General features: G+C 40.8%; 1 protein-coding gene across 2 annotated transcripts in view; it reads right to left on the bottom strand.

Moving 5' to 3' along the window:
* Fbxl5 (F-box and leucine rich repeat protein 5) overlaps positions 1 to 15,650 on the bottom strand; it is a 40,511-nt gene extending 24,861 nt beyond the window's left edge. The window contains exons 1-3 of one of the 2 annotated variants that reach the window (XM_052198301.1): positions 15,341 to 15,650; positions 3,599 to 3,814; positions 885 to 980 (exon numbers count right to left, since the gene is read on the bottom strand). In XM_052198301.1, the coding sequence (XP_052054261.1) occupies positions 885 to 980; positions 3,599 to 3,733 (231 nt within the window). In that variant the 5' untranslated portion in view covers positions 3,734 to 3,814; positions 15,341 to 15,650. Of the gene's footprint in view, positions 1 to 884; positions 981 to 3,598; positions 3,815 to 11,238; positions 11,420 to 15,340 lie in introns of those variants that run through there. The other variant, XM_052198300.1, reaches the window with a different exon arrangement.
* Between the last annotated feature and the right edge of the window lie 292 nt (positions 15,651 to 15,942).

Raw genomic sequence — 15,942 nt, 5'->3', positions numbered from 1 at the left:
TGGATTAGTGAGTAAAAATATTTGCTCCCAAGAAAGATGACCTGAGTTCAATGAGTTCTCAGAACCCATGGTGGAAGGAGACATTTCCCAAATGCACAATAAACGTTTTGGCTTTGTTTTTCAAACAAAGACCTGGAAAGATGGCTAGGCAGTTAAGGCTACTCGCCGCTACTGTGCAGGGCCTGGTTTGGCATTAGTGCCCATGTGGTAGCTCACAAGCATCTGCAACTTCACTCCAGGAAATCAGATGTTGTCTGTTGGCACAAAGTGTACATGCAAGCATGCAGAGAAAACACTCATACATGTAAAATAAAAATAGATCTTTAAAAGAAAAAAAAGCAGAAGCAGTCAGTCCTCATAGAATAGTTTCTCTGTGTCTTACATTGGATACTTAATCATCCTTCATTACTCAACGAAGACAAATTGTTTTGCAGTGTTTAATGATATGCTAATGCATGTATGTGAGGCACAATGGTGAAAGATTTAAAGCTACTATTTAATTACTCACGTCCACTCATGAAAAAACACTAAAACCTCTTTAAACCTGCCATACAGAAAATATTTAAAGACTTACAGAATCTTCTAAAAATTGTGAAAAATTAGTGACAATTATGAAAATGTACCACAGTGCCATCACACATAAAAATATATTTATTTCTTAAGTAAATAAAATTGTTCATTCAGTAAAAGTAGCAACCATTCTAAAAAATTAAAGCTATGCTTTTTATAATTCCACTGGATTTCATTCCTGTGCCCAAGAAGAAACAGCTGATTCAATCAAAAGAACATTTTCTTCTTATGTATTATTTTGAGGAACTTAAGGCAAAATAGAATTTTCTGTTAAATTATGAATATAAATCATAACAAAGAGAAACTCTACTTACCTCTTCTTCCTCCTTCATGTGAGGAAGAAAATCTCTTGTAAAAGCCTCCAATCTCTCTTTTAGCTGCTTTGCATAATTTAACTGTTCATACTCATTCTAGAAACAAAGAGTAATACCCATTGAGCAGGAGGTGGTAGAGGGGCTTATCTTTAATGCCAGAACTCAGAAGGCAGAACACATGGTTCTCTAAGTCTGAGGCTGGCCTAGGCTCCACAGCAAGCTCCAGACCAGCCCGGGCTGCACGGGGATCCTGCCTCGCTGCAATGTTGTATAAAGATTTGCTTCACTACATACTGCTTGATCACAGGAAATCCACTTAGTTTTCTTTTAGCATAAAGATGTCCTTGGAGCCAGGGTGCAGTCAGTGCTGGAGCACTTGCTCCTGTGTCCGACACTCTACACTCAGCCTGGCCACTGCCTCCCACTCAGCCTGAAGACGACACGCTCTGAATTCCTTACGAACTCCAGTCCCGGTTTCTAAATTGTATTAAAATACAGCAAATATACTTTAAAATATATTATAAATATACTATGAAGTTTTTATATTTTGTTATCCAAACAGGCCATATATATTAATACCAACATTTCTAAAGGCAAGGAACTCACACTTTAATCATTCTAATTCTGGACACCTCTCAAGAGCCAAACATTTCTTTCACATATGAATTAAAATCACACCTCTCTGTAATTTATCCATCTTTTCCAATGTAAAAATATAGGGAACATTCAAGATAATGAAATACTTAAAACTATGATGGTGTGGTGATCTGAATGAGAATGTTCCCCAAAGGCTTTGGTATCTGAATTTTGAACCTGCTTAGTAGCACTGCTGGGGAGACTTAGGAGATGTGGCCTTGCTAAAAGAAGTATGCCTCCAGGAGCAGACTTCAAGAGAGTAAACATCTTCATCATTTCTTGCTCATGTCAAGCTCAGTTTACTTCCTGTTTCCTGTTTGTGGTTTAAGATCTGACTACTGAGCTCACACACACAGACACACAGGAGGCATGTTATAGACTCATCCCTCTGGAGCTGTAAGCTCTAAATAAACCCTTCTAAGTTTCCTTGGTCATGGTGTTTTATTACAGCAATTAAAAAGTAAGACAAGTACTAATTTATCTCTGTCATGACCTGTTTTTTCTTTTAGATAATTTATTCAATTACTTTCCAATATTCAGTTCATTGTTGAACTCTGCTAGATTTTTACATATCCTTTAAACACATCCATATGTATGGCTTCCAATTCCACTGATATGCTAGTTAGTATCAAATCTGCTTTTCACACTACTCACTCTTTCTGTTCTTTAAATCTACCAATGCCTTCTCCTCCTGTTAATAACGCACACTTGTATTACTAAGTAGTTCAGGATAAGCCTTAATGCCTGGTCCTCTTCCACATACAAAGTTCAGCACAACTCTCACTCGCCTCTCTCTCTCTCTTCCTCTACCACTCTGTATAATCCCAGTATTCCACTGCTCTTAGGTCATACATAATTGTCAAGCACGTCCCTTCCCCTATATTCTCCACAATCACTACTTTGGTGCAAAAATTACTGACTACATAATACATGAGTATGATACAAAACACCAAGAGTACAAAGGAGTATTCAATAAAAAAGGAACTGTCCTTTTTCTTACCACCCATGCTTCTTCCCTCTACTAATCAACCACATCTCCTCTGGATCTATGTAGTGTTTTTCCTTCCAGAAACTACTAGTAGAATTTCTTAATAATGGTCTTCAATTTGAGTGTTTTCTGTCTTTTGAAATTAATTTCCCCTCTTACTGAATCACTTTTCTAAAGCAAAGTGTCTAAGTAAAGGATATATATGGTGGCTTGATGGAGTTATAACTTACTCCTGTGCTACACTGAACTGAAAGGGTTAAACAGATTAACTTTCAAATATTGTATAAGGCAAGTAAAATTAAGAAAATATACATGTATCACTATCCTAAACTATACTCACAAACTCATTTCATTTTCTTTTTCAATATTTTTTATCTTTTGAGATAAAAATCTCACTCTGTACCCTGGGCTGGACTTGAACTAACAGTGACCCTCCTGACTACTGGACTTTCAAGTAAGTGCCACCATTCATGCCGTACAACTGAAAGACTTCTTTAACCAGTCAGTTTCCTACAATAGGGAAAAATAAAATACAGTAAACACTATAGCTGCCATTCCTTTTTTTCTCCACTGCTACAGACTGAAGTCAAGGCCTTGCTCATACTAGGCAAGAATTCTACCACTGAATTACAATTTCCACTGTCAGTTCTATTTTGTTAGTTTTATTGTTTGAAAACAAGTCTCCCTATATTGGCCGGCCTGGAACTCACTATGTAGATCAGGTTGACCTGGAACTCACAAAGATTCCCCTTCTTCTGCCTCCAGAGTGCTGGGATTTAATTCCCTGGCCTATCTTCAGCAAAAATCCTGTAGAGTTGATTCAACAAGAATCCTCCTGGTCCTGAGTTTTCTCGTAGTAACTTTCCACCCACTGGCTCTTTCCTTGCTTCCTGGCCCTTTAACGCCTACGTTTTCTTATATTCAGAATTGAGTTCTATCTCTCCATCTTGCTATAAGCTTCCACGGTAACCATTCCTCACGAACAGTCTTCCTAGCCATCTCAAATAAATATCTTGCCATAAATAATATCACTTATTAAAGTTGCTAATAAAAATTTCAGTATCATCACATGTCAATCTCTGTGACTTACCTTAACATTCTCCAGCCCCTTTTCAAAGAGACTAAGCATCTCGGAGAGCTTATTGTCAGAGTGTACATTATAAATGGTCTGACTGCGCTGCTGAAGTAAGCCAATAATGTATTCATTTTCAATTTGTTCATGCATTTTAAACTCCTTGAAAGTAGCATATAACGACTGGAGAAGAGCACGGAAGTCATTGTTGTTGGAAAAGTTGGTTTTAGAAAGCTGAATAAAAATTTAAAAAGACATAATTAATAGATGTAAACATGAAGTGATATAACAACAAATATTTAAATGTACACCTAAATTTTTGTTCATAACATGACTATTTCCTTTATGATTACATTAAAATACAAATGAAGGAAATTCATAAAATAACTTATAGTTGTGAAATTTAAAAGTACCCTAGAATAGAAAGCTGAAGGTTGCATTCTCAAGTACTTGGTGATACAGAAATAAAGGGGGGTGGGGAAGAATCACATAATTTAAATAAAATCTATCAGACCCAGTTCCCTCCAAGCCTGAAATTTCATTACTCTCTGTATCATAAAGAGAAGCAGATATACCAAAAGTACATACAAGAAGCTTAGAATAATGTGGCTTCTTTTCCTCTGTTTAAAACATTCTTAATGCTAGTACTCTGCTTCTACAGTTTAAACATTGGAAAACACTGGTTTTGGAGACAGGGTCTTATTATATAACCCTGGTTAACCTGAAACTCACTATGTACACCAGGCTGGTTACAAACCAACAAAGACCCACTTGTCTCTGCACCCCAAGAGCTGGGAATAAAGGCATGAGTCGCCACAGCCACAGAAGAGGTATATTTTTAAGAAAATTGACATAATATGTAACACTTAAAGTGTGTCATCATTTTTTAACTGGAGCATTCAATGGAAGGAAAATGACCATTCTAGTGTAACTCCAAGCTTTCACACTTAATAGAAAATTAAATTCAATTATTTGAAACACACACATTAAAGAAATGTTTCAAATTCTAAAGTAAGCCAAGAACATTGAGATACATGCCTTTAATCCCAGAATTTTGGAGGTAGAGGCAGGTGGATCTCTCTGAGTTCAGGGCCAACCTGCTCTAAATAGAAACTTAACCTGGGTTACATAGAGACTCTGCCTAAATGAATAAATAAATAAATTCAAAGTAATATTCAAACGTTCCATTATCTACACCAAATCTAACTTTTACTGTTCAATTCTAATTACAAAATTCATTTTACATGGGGGAACAAACAGGTTAAATACAACAGGCAGATAAATCAACAACAAATGTTAAATGCTGCTTACACTAAACTCCCTAGGCTTCCTTTCCTAAAGAAGAGTACGCTCTAAGCTGTTTTCACTAGCCTTTCACAGCAGTAACTATGGTGTGATGGCAAAACACTAAAACTGAAGTAAAGCCAATACCCAGAACAGAGTTAACTAATACCTTCCATAAATGGCAGCATGGATCAGCAGTACGATCAGAGATAATCATAGACTTAATTCCCGAAGAGACCCAGCTCTACCATTTATTTAGCTAGGTAACTTTTTTTCACTCAGTATCTTTTTTACTGTTTGATACTAACTGGGAACAAAATGCCTACCGTCTTTTAAAAATTAAATATTCATTTTTATAAATTCAGATACTTTTTATTCTATTCCAATAGTCAGTGAGCAGCTATGATAAGCCAGGTAGTTCCTGGTGTGTGGGAATACGTGGGGGGACAAAATTAGAATCTCTGCCTTCGTGGATTTGACACTCTAATGAATAGTTAACCACACCACATTAGTCAATCATCTAGAACTGGGGTTGGCAACATTTCTGTAGAGTCAAACAGTAAATATTTTCATTTTTCCAGAGTATAAGCCTATGTCAAATACTTAACTCTGCTGCTACAGCCCAAAAGAAATCATATATGATATGTAAGCAAATGATTAAGATTTGGGCAATTATTAATCATTGTAAATGCATACCACACTACTGTACATCTTGAATATATATAACTTTATCAACTATACCTTAAAGCTGGGGGAAAAAATAATCAGATTTGAAAAGTACTTTCTGGAAAGGAAAAATGATAATCGAATAAGTAAAGAATATAATTTCATTTGTATTAAATCCTTTCTATTTGTTGCCCTGATAAAATAGTAAGGCCAAAAACAAAGAAGAGAAAAGGGAAAACAGGTTCTTAAGCCATGACCCACATCAATTTTTGTTCACGTAAAAATAATTTTAATCTAGTACCAGAAGCTAGTTAAAAGCACGTCCATGCCCAGACCCAGTGGTAGGGCACTGAGCATGAGCAAGTACCTGAGTTTAATCTTCAACACCACAGAATAAAAACAAACATAACTGAAAAATGCTAGGTCACATACAACATAACCCTTCACATAACTGTGCAATAATGGAGATTTAGTTTCTGTAGTGAATTTATGTCATAGATAAAATGTCTATCCCACACAGAAAGCTATCTTTTTGGACCCAAGACAGTAAGTGGTCAGAATAATTGTCCAACAACAAAGATCTCACTGTAAGGAACATTGTTCCCCAGGAGATAAAAGGGAAGGTCCGGGGACAGTTTAGTTTGTCACTAGTCGAGAAGTGCTACTGACATAGGGTGGGTATGAGCCAAGAACACGGCTAAGCACTTGACAATGCAGAGGCCAGCCCACAACAAACTATGTAGCCCAGAGTCAACAGTGCTTCAGCCGAGAAGCGCTGCTCCAGGCCAAGTGTTTTCTAAATAGTGTTTACTACAAAGGACCTTAGTACAAAATATAATGAAATGATACAGTGAAATCCAGACAGAGAATAAATACCTCAGAAATAATTCAGGAGAAACTATCTCCCTTTGTACTCTAGGATGTATTTACATTTCTACTTTCCTTTTCTAATGCTTTTTCTGATGCACAAAGTTGATTAATAACCTACTCTGTGGTGGAATGAAAGCTCACTAGTAGCCTGCGCAATTATATACTCTGGTGCCACCACATTCAACAAAGAACCTACATAGAACAAGACACACAGAATCAACATCAATGAAACAATAAAATGGTGTTTTTCACATGAAAATTCATAACTGCCTTTCTGTCTCAAGATACTGTACAGCCTAAGATAGAAAGGCTTGCCTTAAAACTGATTGCCAAAAATAACTGTAACGTAAAGCCAGTAAGTTAGAAAATAGGTCTGAAAATGCTCAGCAGGAATCCAAACATTACCACCCCAGATGCATTTTTTATTTTCTGTCCAATTATCCAGATCATACTTTCAGTAAATCAGATATACACAGACTCTGGCTAAATTTACAGATGGAAAAAAATGACCTACAAGTTAACTGTTTTTCATAAAAAGTTAGTAATAAGCAACAAGTAAGGTAAAGCACATGGGTTTCAGAGGGAGAAAAAAATTCTAGGATTAAAATTCAGGCTCTAATTGCCAAGTAAGCTGGGTAAGTTATTTAACCACTAAGACTATTTCCTCACTTTTAAATGAAGGATAACACTTGTCTTACAAAGCTCTTGTAAGGATTATAGAAATAATGTCAGTATGTAGTAAGAATCCATTAAACTCCCTTTTCCTCCCTCTCAGCTCAAGATTCAGTATTATGTCCAGTAAGTCTTCCCAAATGTCAATGTAGGTATGTAGAAAACTGAGGGGGACGGAGAAGAACCTGACCTTCAGGAAGTAATCTATTCAATTTTGCATTTACTTTCTTCTTAGTTCTGGTTGTAAAATGTACTTGTTTATATGATAAAAGTAGATGGTACTTTTAAATCCTTGCTTGAAAAATTCAGGCACCCTCTAACTGCTTTTACCACTCATTTTTTTAGGTGGGGGTGGTGTTTTGTCTGCATAGAAGGTAGAAGGGAACATTAGATTCCCTAGAACTGGAGTTACAAACTATTGTGAATTAGCATGTCAGTACTGGGAATAGGGCCTAGGTCCTCTGGAAGAACAATTACTGCTCTCAACTGCTAAACTCCTCAAGCCCCTCCAACTTTTCTGTAACTTGGGTACATATAGTGTGTGTGTGTGTGTGTGTGTGTGTGTTGGAAATCTCTATAGGAACCCCATAACTGTTCTCAGAAATCAATTCAGAGACTACTCCCAGCACTTGCTATGGACCTGACCGTGTACCTTCTTGCGTTTGCTCCCACTGCACACTTTGGATTTCTGTATTAGCAGAACTCCTGAGGAGCAGCAATCACGCCTCACCGTGCCAACAGAAATTACTACCAGGCAGGCAGAAAAGAACTAATGGAAATAAATTTTGAGGATTGAAGGAAAATACTAAAAATTTTGAAGAAAATGGAGCAAGGATTATCTACCATTTGGCTCAAATTTTTACTCTATACATATTTCAATTTGGAAGGTCAGTGACTTATGAAACAAAGATTCTTGGCAGAGTGTTACAAAACAAATCAAAAGCTCTCTCAGCTTCAGATGAAGAAAATTAGGCTGGGCGTGTTAAAGCTGAGTTGAGTTGTCAGGAGCCTCTATCACGATCTCACACAAGCTCTCACCTGGCCCACGGATCCCAGCACTACACAGAAGCAAACAACACTTTTATCTGCTTTGCGCCTAAGGCCTGTTGTCTACACAACAGAGATAAAGAAACCTTTCCATAACACATTTTTCTGAAAACAAACTAACAAAATCAATGAGACAAAAATTCCAAGACAAAAAAAAAAAAAAAAAAAAAAACAACATATACACAAAACAAAAAACTATGGAGTCTGTTTTGTGTTGGCCAACTACTCCTGGTCATGGGGAGTGCGGTGGATACACCCAGAGACAATTCATTAGAGAAAACTTATCAGACTCTAAATCCACTTTCCCTTCTCCCTGCTTGTCTTTTGTCTGTTTGACCTGTTTATGTGAGAAAATCTACAGGCAACACGTTAAACTATTACACAGCAATAATTAACATAATCTGTAACCACTTAAAATAACTCATTGCTCAAATCATAGAAAAACTGATTTGATGCTCCTAAAGAAATTATTTTTAAATATACAAGTTCAATACTGGGAATAAAACTGAAATCTTTAGTTTCTGGACATTCTTAGTTAAAATTTAGAATAGTGTGAAATAATATACTTTGTAGCTTTTTACTTTTAACCAAAGACTAGTTGTCTTTTGCAGTCTTACTGGAGGCTGTAGGACTGATAGCCTTGATCTATACAGCTCAAGGAAAGAGGAGGACTAGCCCTGAGAGGACAAACCCGTGAGAACCACTGTCAACCCCGTGAAGGCTATTCTGCCATCACAAACATGCATTTTCCCACTCTGGCTCACAAAGGGCATCCTGACAACCCTCTACTGGCCATTGTTAACTCCAAGAAATGATAAAAATTCCTGGCAGTTCTTTTTTCCTTACTAAATTACTTTGATAGAAAGAAAACTGGATTGTTAGTACTCTTGATGAATAGATATGATAATCTCATTAACTATATTCAACTAATTCTGAATTAGTGACTTTTTTACAATGTTGGTGATGAAGCAGTGGTAATTTTGACCAAAGCCCTACCAAATTAAAAATGCTTTATTAAATTAGCTTATGCAATAGGGAATATTTAACTACTGAGAATAATCTTATTTGATTCATTTTTTTAAAGTCAACCGCAGTTTCAAATATTAAAATAGTCTCAAAAAGGAGACACAAAAAATGACTGTGCCCAGGGTGATGACAAATGCTGTAATTCTTGAATCTAGAAGGAAGGTCGGGAGTTCAAGGACAACGTCTGGAATACAGTGAGTTCTCAAGGCCACCTGGACCAGGGCAGACACTACCTCAAAAACAATATCCAAACCAAACCAAAGAATAAGGACTGACTTTCTCAATATTTTAAAAAGAGACTGGACATGACATTACAAATTTTGATTATTTGGGAAGGTCATAATCCTCTGACAATGTGAAACATCTTAAGAAATGTAAAGGTAGCTCATACCTTTAATTCCAGGCAGAGGCAGGCAGAACTCTAAATTCGAGGTTAGCCTGATCTATACAGGAGAAACCATGCTGGAATAAACCCCAAAACAAAACAGAAGAAAAAAAGAGAGAGTGCGAGCTATAGAAAGCACCAAGGAAAATGTACAAATTGACAAAATTTCGCCTATATTACCAGGGGGTCTCGGGACTACCCCTCCCCAAAACTAGCGGGGGGGGGGGGGGGGAAGCCTGGGGTTCCATTAGTCCTCACTTATTTCCCCCTTTTGCTTTTTGAGAAATTCCTGAAATTAAAGGATAGTGCAAGGGGAAAGAAACAAAAGGTGGGGAGATTACAAAAAACACAACCACTAACTGAAAAATACCGAGATTATACATATTCTTCTGCTCAAGGCTTAGCCAGCCCTTAAGCCTCCCCTGGAAAAGTGGTAATCACCTTTGTGGGACCTGACTCTCACCTGTACTTGACATCTGGGTTCTAAGCTCAGAGATTCCAATTTGAATTAGGGTTCAGCCATTTGGATTTTAACGAGCTAGGGTTAAGTAACAAGCAACCAAGTAGCGAACCATGAGCCTATATAGTCACGGTGTTTAAAGGTACACCTGCTTAGGACTGGTTTTGAGTTTTAGTTTTTCTTTTCCCAAAATGGAGGGAGAGAAAGAGCTGTGGGACAGGATGCTAAGATCTGAAACTTCAAATTGTGGGTCTTCCCGTGGCCCTACCAGTGAAGGCACTGGCTTCCTTTCTAGCACCTCTCCAGATTGAAAGACAACTCTTGGTTGCTGTTAATAGTGGTGCTAATTCCATGTAATCTCTCATAAGTCAATTTATTTTTATCTTTAAGTAATAATTACTTAACAGCTATTTATTTGCTCCAGTTTTTACAAAACACATGACTGCCCAGAATTTACTCATATATGACCTTCCAAACACAAAGTGACAATTCAGAGTTTTCAGTATCATTAGAAAAAGGTCCCCAACTCAGCTTCACAAGAGTGCTTCTTCAACTTAGACTACAGCAATTAAAAGTCCAAAGTGAGTTCCACAGCAAGGCAACTTTTCCTAGGGGCCCCTCTCATTTGATCCTAGTAAAAAGTCCAACAGAGGAACACAGCTGTCTCGGAACAAAATCTACAAGGAATAAATATCTGGGAAAAAAATTAATACTGGAAGGAAAAAAATATATATAGCAGCAAAGGAGAGTGCAGGTCTTCCCAGTCCGTGTAACAGGCTTGTGTACGGAACCAAAACAGTGCAAAGCTGGAAGGTAAAAGAAGCCTGCTCCAGTGGCTGCAAGACGCTGCTGTGGATCCAGGAAGCAAGTCAAGAGGTGCAGGGAAAGGATGGAGTGTTTGCAAAGCGACTACAAGAGCCCGAGGGGGCCGGGCGAGCAGTGCTGTGGCTGCGAGTCACCGCAGAAGCGGCCTGCGGACGAGGACCGGGAACCCCGCGGGCGGCCGCCCCGGACGGCCGGGAGCGCCCCTCACCCCTGCACAGGTCAGTCCCGCGAGCGCTCGTGCCAGGCCGCGGCCAGCGCGGGCTCCCGGGACCCCGGTGGGAAGGTCCGGGAGCCGCGCGGGTGACGGGGAGCAGGCGACGGCTCGCGCGCGGCGCCAACGCGGGGGTTGCTGGAGGCGCGCAGGCCAGGCCGCCCGGAGCCCGCCCGCTCCTCCGCGCCGCCCTCCGCTCCGCGCTCCTTTACCTTGTCGCAGTAGCGCCCCACCAGCTGCTTCATCCGCCAGTGTGGGGCGGTGAAGACGTCCACTTCATCGGGGAAGGGCGCCATCGCCACTGCCTCCGCGTCCGCCTCAGCAGCCGCGGCCGCCGCCTCTCCATAGACACCCTCGCCGCGGGGCAGAGGCGGCGCGCCCCCCTGCGCATGCGCCCGCCCCGTCGGCGCGCGCGCCCGGCGGCTCCGCGGGCCGTGACGCGGGGGCGCGCGGGCCGCCGCCATGCGGGGCAGCAGCCCACGTGACCGGCGCGCGCGGAGGCGCACAGCTCCCTCCTGCGGTGTGCATGGTCGGTCCTGGTCTCTTGCGTTTCATGTCATAAGAACGCTCTGTCCAGGGGCAGGGGGCAAAGGCGCTTCTCCTTGCGCGTGGCCTTGAGGCAGGGACAGCCGACCTGCGTGGTCAGATGGAGCCTGCGTGCTCTGCACGGGTGGAGTGTGCGCGCGCCGAGCCCTCAGCCGCCTTTGCTGCCTCGGGGTTTGCTAGGCCCAGGATGCTGGCTCTGGGCCGAGCAAGCATGGCCTCCTCCCTGCAGCTGAAAGCTGGGGACCTGGCAGCCCCTCCTCACCCTCCCTCCTGGCGCGCAGTAGGGTGGGATGGTGGCCCTGGGGAACTGCAAACACCAGAGGGAGGACAGACACCTCAGATCGGGAACAGTCCCAGAGCGGCCAGATTGAGCCTGCTGGGGGAAGGGCGAGCCATCATAGCTGTGGAATAGGGAGAGAGCCTTAGCACAAATCCCGCCATTTTAAGCCGTAGAGCCTCAGACAGGAAGAAAGGGCCGTAAATGAGGTCACTGCCCAGAGAGAGGCCTGTACACGTCACCTGTCCTCATCTAAGCCCTCCAGTAGACTGTTCCCAGTTACCAAATGCTGCTCTCACCCGTGGCTTTAGAATTCATGGAGAAATGCGAGAAGCAAGAGCAAGGCTGAGAACCAAGGAAGGGGGTGTCTTTTCTCGACAGCCATAAACTTCTGGACAGTAAGCAGAAGATATGCTCTATGCTCTATTCACCTTTGTATTTCCTACCAAAAATTCATGACAATGGTTAAAAAGAATCAGACTCAAAAAAATTGAATAGAAAGTATGTCTATTTGTGCATCTAGTTCTAGTTCTTACCTTTTGATATTAACATGCAAGTTGAGCAGGAAAAACAGACTCTGGAGATGAAACTTAGGTTCATTGTTTCACCAAACTCTAGTCATGCTAACCTTGGAAAGCTACCTGTGTTCTGACTGCAGTATTCTCTTACATAAAATGGGGTGAGGAGAATAAATACTTCATAAGATTTTAAGGAAAACTAAATCTGTGTATATTTAAAGTGCTAATAGAAATACCTCGTCATGAATAGTCCCTGTAAACAATGTTAGAGAACACTGAAGACAGCTATGACATAGGAAATTAAGGCATTGCCCAGGGTTTCACAAATCAGTAAGTGAAAAATTCTGGCCAAATGTATCTAGATCTGATGATAAGTTTGCTCCTGTGTGCTTCATTAGTTGTTGGGGCAGAGAGGTGGCTGAAGAAACAGGAAAAAAAAAAAAAGATAAAAAGAAAACAAACAGCTGACAGAACTGATAAGTCCTTGACGGGTTTCTCCCTCCATCTCCACCCCATTCCTCTTTCCTCTGTTCCCCATTTCCTTTCTGTTCTCTGCTGTTTTCAGCAGGGATTTGCCTCTATATTTTTTAATAATCTCAAAAGACATTTGCTAGCCCCTTATTTGCTTGATCTTGATCTTTCATTGTAGCCATTTTGGGATACAGGACCCGACTTCAGTGTACCCATTACATAGAGCTAGATGAGGAGGTTATCCTTAGGAGCTGGACCAAGAATATCCAAAGAAAGAGGGAAGCACCCAGCATCCTTGTGCTTGTCCCATTTTAACTATGGATACATCACATTCTATGTCTCATGCACATATTTGTATCCCTGTTGTTTGCTAGCACATCCCTAGAACAAAACACATTTAGTTAGATGAACAACAACAAAAATCGCCACCTAAGAACGGAGTTTCACTATAGCCCGGATTGGAAGGGTTGTAGTCCACTAAGAAAAATAATAGTTACTTTGGAATTTGGCTATTTCAAGGAATTTGTTTCAAGGACTAACATAAAAGAAATAAGTGATTTAAAAACTAAGGCCTGTGAGTCATTCTCCCTCTCAAGGAAGCTGTCAACATTATCCCCATGGGCTGAGTAAAGATCAATTAATCATCTGGATATAGATATGACTAATTCATGTTGAACTTTAGCCTAAGAGACAAGACTGATTAGTGTTATACTGTTACTGTAAGTTCCTACAACCATAACAGATCTGAATTGCTACTAAAGTCCAGGCTAGCAGCTTGGTCATCTCTCTGTAACCTCTTTAGTTATGACAACAGGCAATCTCTAACCGACCCCTATCCACTTACCCCCACAAAGGGTCTGGGTAAAGTGCGGTGAAAAGCCGCATCCCTAGGTTGGTGGCTTTTTTCCCTCACTCTCGTTCTTATAGGAAACAAACCTGAAGTGGGGAAGGTGTCAAATTGTTCTCTAGAAAATTGAAAATACACTGACAGCAGGCATTTCCCGGAATCTCCCAGCAGTGTTTGTGAAGGCTTAAGGAAGAATTACTAGCGAGGATCAGCAAATCTAAAGCTTATGATGATGACCTAGTACTATTTCCAACAGAGGGTTGATTTTGAAAAGAAGCATCAAAAAACAAGGTTGCCATTATGAAACAAAATCATAATCTCAGTACAGTACAAGAATCGATCATCACCATTAGTTTAAAAATAAAATCAGGGCTAAAGAGAGTTCTCACACTGGCTACATCTCTAGAAGACCTAGGTTCAATTCCCTGACCTTCATGGGCATCAAACATGCGTGTGATAAACAAACATACATGTAGACAAAACACTCATAAGTCATAACTTTTCAGTAGCTAATCAACATCTGTTACTGAGGTAAGTTGATTTAGGGGTACACTTTTAGAAAGAATGATGGAACTGGTGAAAGAAAGGATGGCCAATATGTTGAAATGCAAGACCAAATGCTCTTGGGTTTTTTCTTTCATTTTTATATGTAAATAGATCTCAATGGCACATGTATGCACACACACACACACATGAGAAAGAGAGAGAGAGAGAGAGAGAGAGAGAGAGAAACAGAGACAAGAGACTCCCCCAAGCATTCACTTCCTTTATTTTAATGAACAAACATTATTTCCCCTCTGGTTCTTACTATACAAGTAAAGGCATGCTGCTGTATGCATTTACTTACTAGGACTATCATAACATAACACCACATCCTGGGTGACTTCAACAACAGAAATCTATTTTCCCACAGTTCTGGGGGCCAGAAGTCCAAGGTTTCTTCTGAGGCCTCTTTTTTTATTATTATTATTTTTATGTTTTTTTTGGTTTTCACATGGCTAACTGTCAAACTGTCTACACACAGCCTTTCTCTCTAAATGTGCGCGCATGAGGCCTAGCCAGAGGAAGTGGATCTATGGGTGTGGGGCCTTTAGGCTAATAGCTTGCCCTTACTTCCTGTGCGGTCTCTTCCTACCGGTCTGTGGAGCAGCTTGGAGAGCTCCAGCCACGTGCCTGTCCTACCATTATGAACTGACTCTCCTCCCAAACAGTAAGCCAAACCCTTGTTACCTTAAGTTGTTTCTTGTTAGATATTTGCTCATATCAACAAGAAAAGCAACAAATACAGTAGACAATGCCCGAGCTATACTAATCTCTGAGATCCATCCTTCCTCAGACATTAGAGACAGGGCCAAGTGTCTCACCTCCTGACACCTAAGTCTCAATTTGTCACTAGGAAGGCTCTCTCGGGTTTTTTTAGACCAAGTCCTACAAGATGCACATAAGGCACACTATCTTGTTGAGTTCTCCCTAACTACCTGAAATAGATACCACTCCCTTTAAGGTCCAAATAACTGTCAGAAGTCCAGGGTCGGTCATGTAACTTTAATTTTTTCAAAATCTATTTTTAATGATGATTCTTAAATGCTTTAACTTCCCTTTTAGCCCACCACCCACCAGAGGTAGCGGGAAATAAAAGATACAGGGGTAGTGACCTGGTTCTTCAGAGCAACTGACGTCTGTGCTGTCTGGAAATCGGCAGTTCATTTCCCAGGTCAGTGGCAGCAGCTCGATCCACTCCCACACACCTCACAGCAGTCCAGTTCCATAGAGAGAGTCGGGATAGCAACCATGAATCAGCAGCAATGGCACTACCTAGGAGAGACAGCTAGGCCTTGGCCTCAGCACATGCCATCAAGAGCGACCTGAAGAAACACCAGGAGAAGTTCTCTGCTGTGCCTCTCTCAGCGAAGCGAAGAACAGCAGAGGCGTGAGAACCACGAGGGTTACACAGCTAGCTCTGTAAGCAAGCCAAGCTCACCTCTGTCACTGTCCATCAAGTCCTATTTATACTTCCTCCAAACATCACTTCTCCATGGCTCTTGCTTCAGTGTGTGTGTGTGTGTCTCAGCTCACATCACTCTGCCAATCAGCTTAAGACTTGGGAAGCAACAAGAAACTGCAGCACACCATCACAAGTATTTTGGCCTATTTCTCTCTACGGCATCCCAACAAATGGCTCAACTACACAATGTAAAGTGGAACAATACAGGCCTGTTGTTGGCAAAGACTCCTTCATCACGTGTCCTTTCATGTG

This window comes from Apodemus sylvaticus, chromosome 11, assembly GCF_947179515.1.
Source record: "Apodemus sylvaticus chromosome 11, mApoSyl1.1, whole genome shotgun sequence".
NCBI classification, from domain to species: domain Eukaryota; kingdom Metazoa; phylum Chordata; class Mammalia; order Rodentia; family Muridae; genus Apodemus; species Apodemus sylvaticus.
Note: the sequence above shows the minus strand (reverse complement) of the source record. Positions and strands in the feature narration are given on the sequence as shown.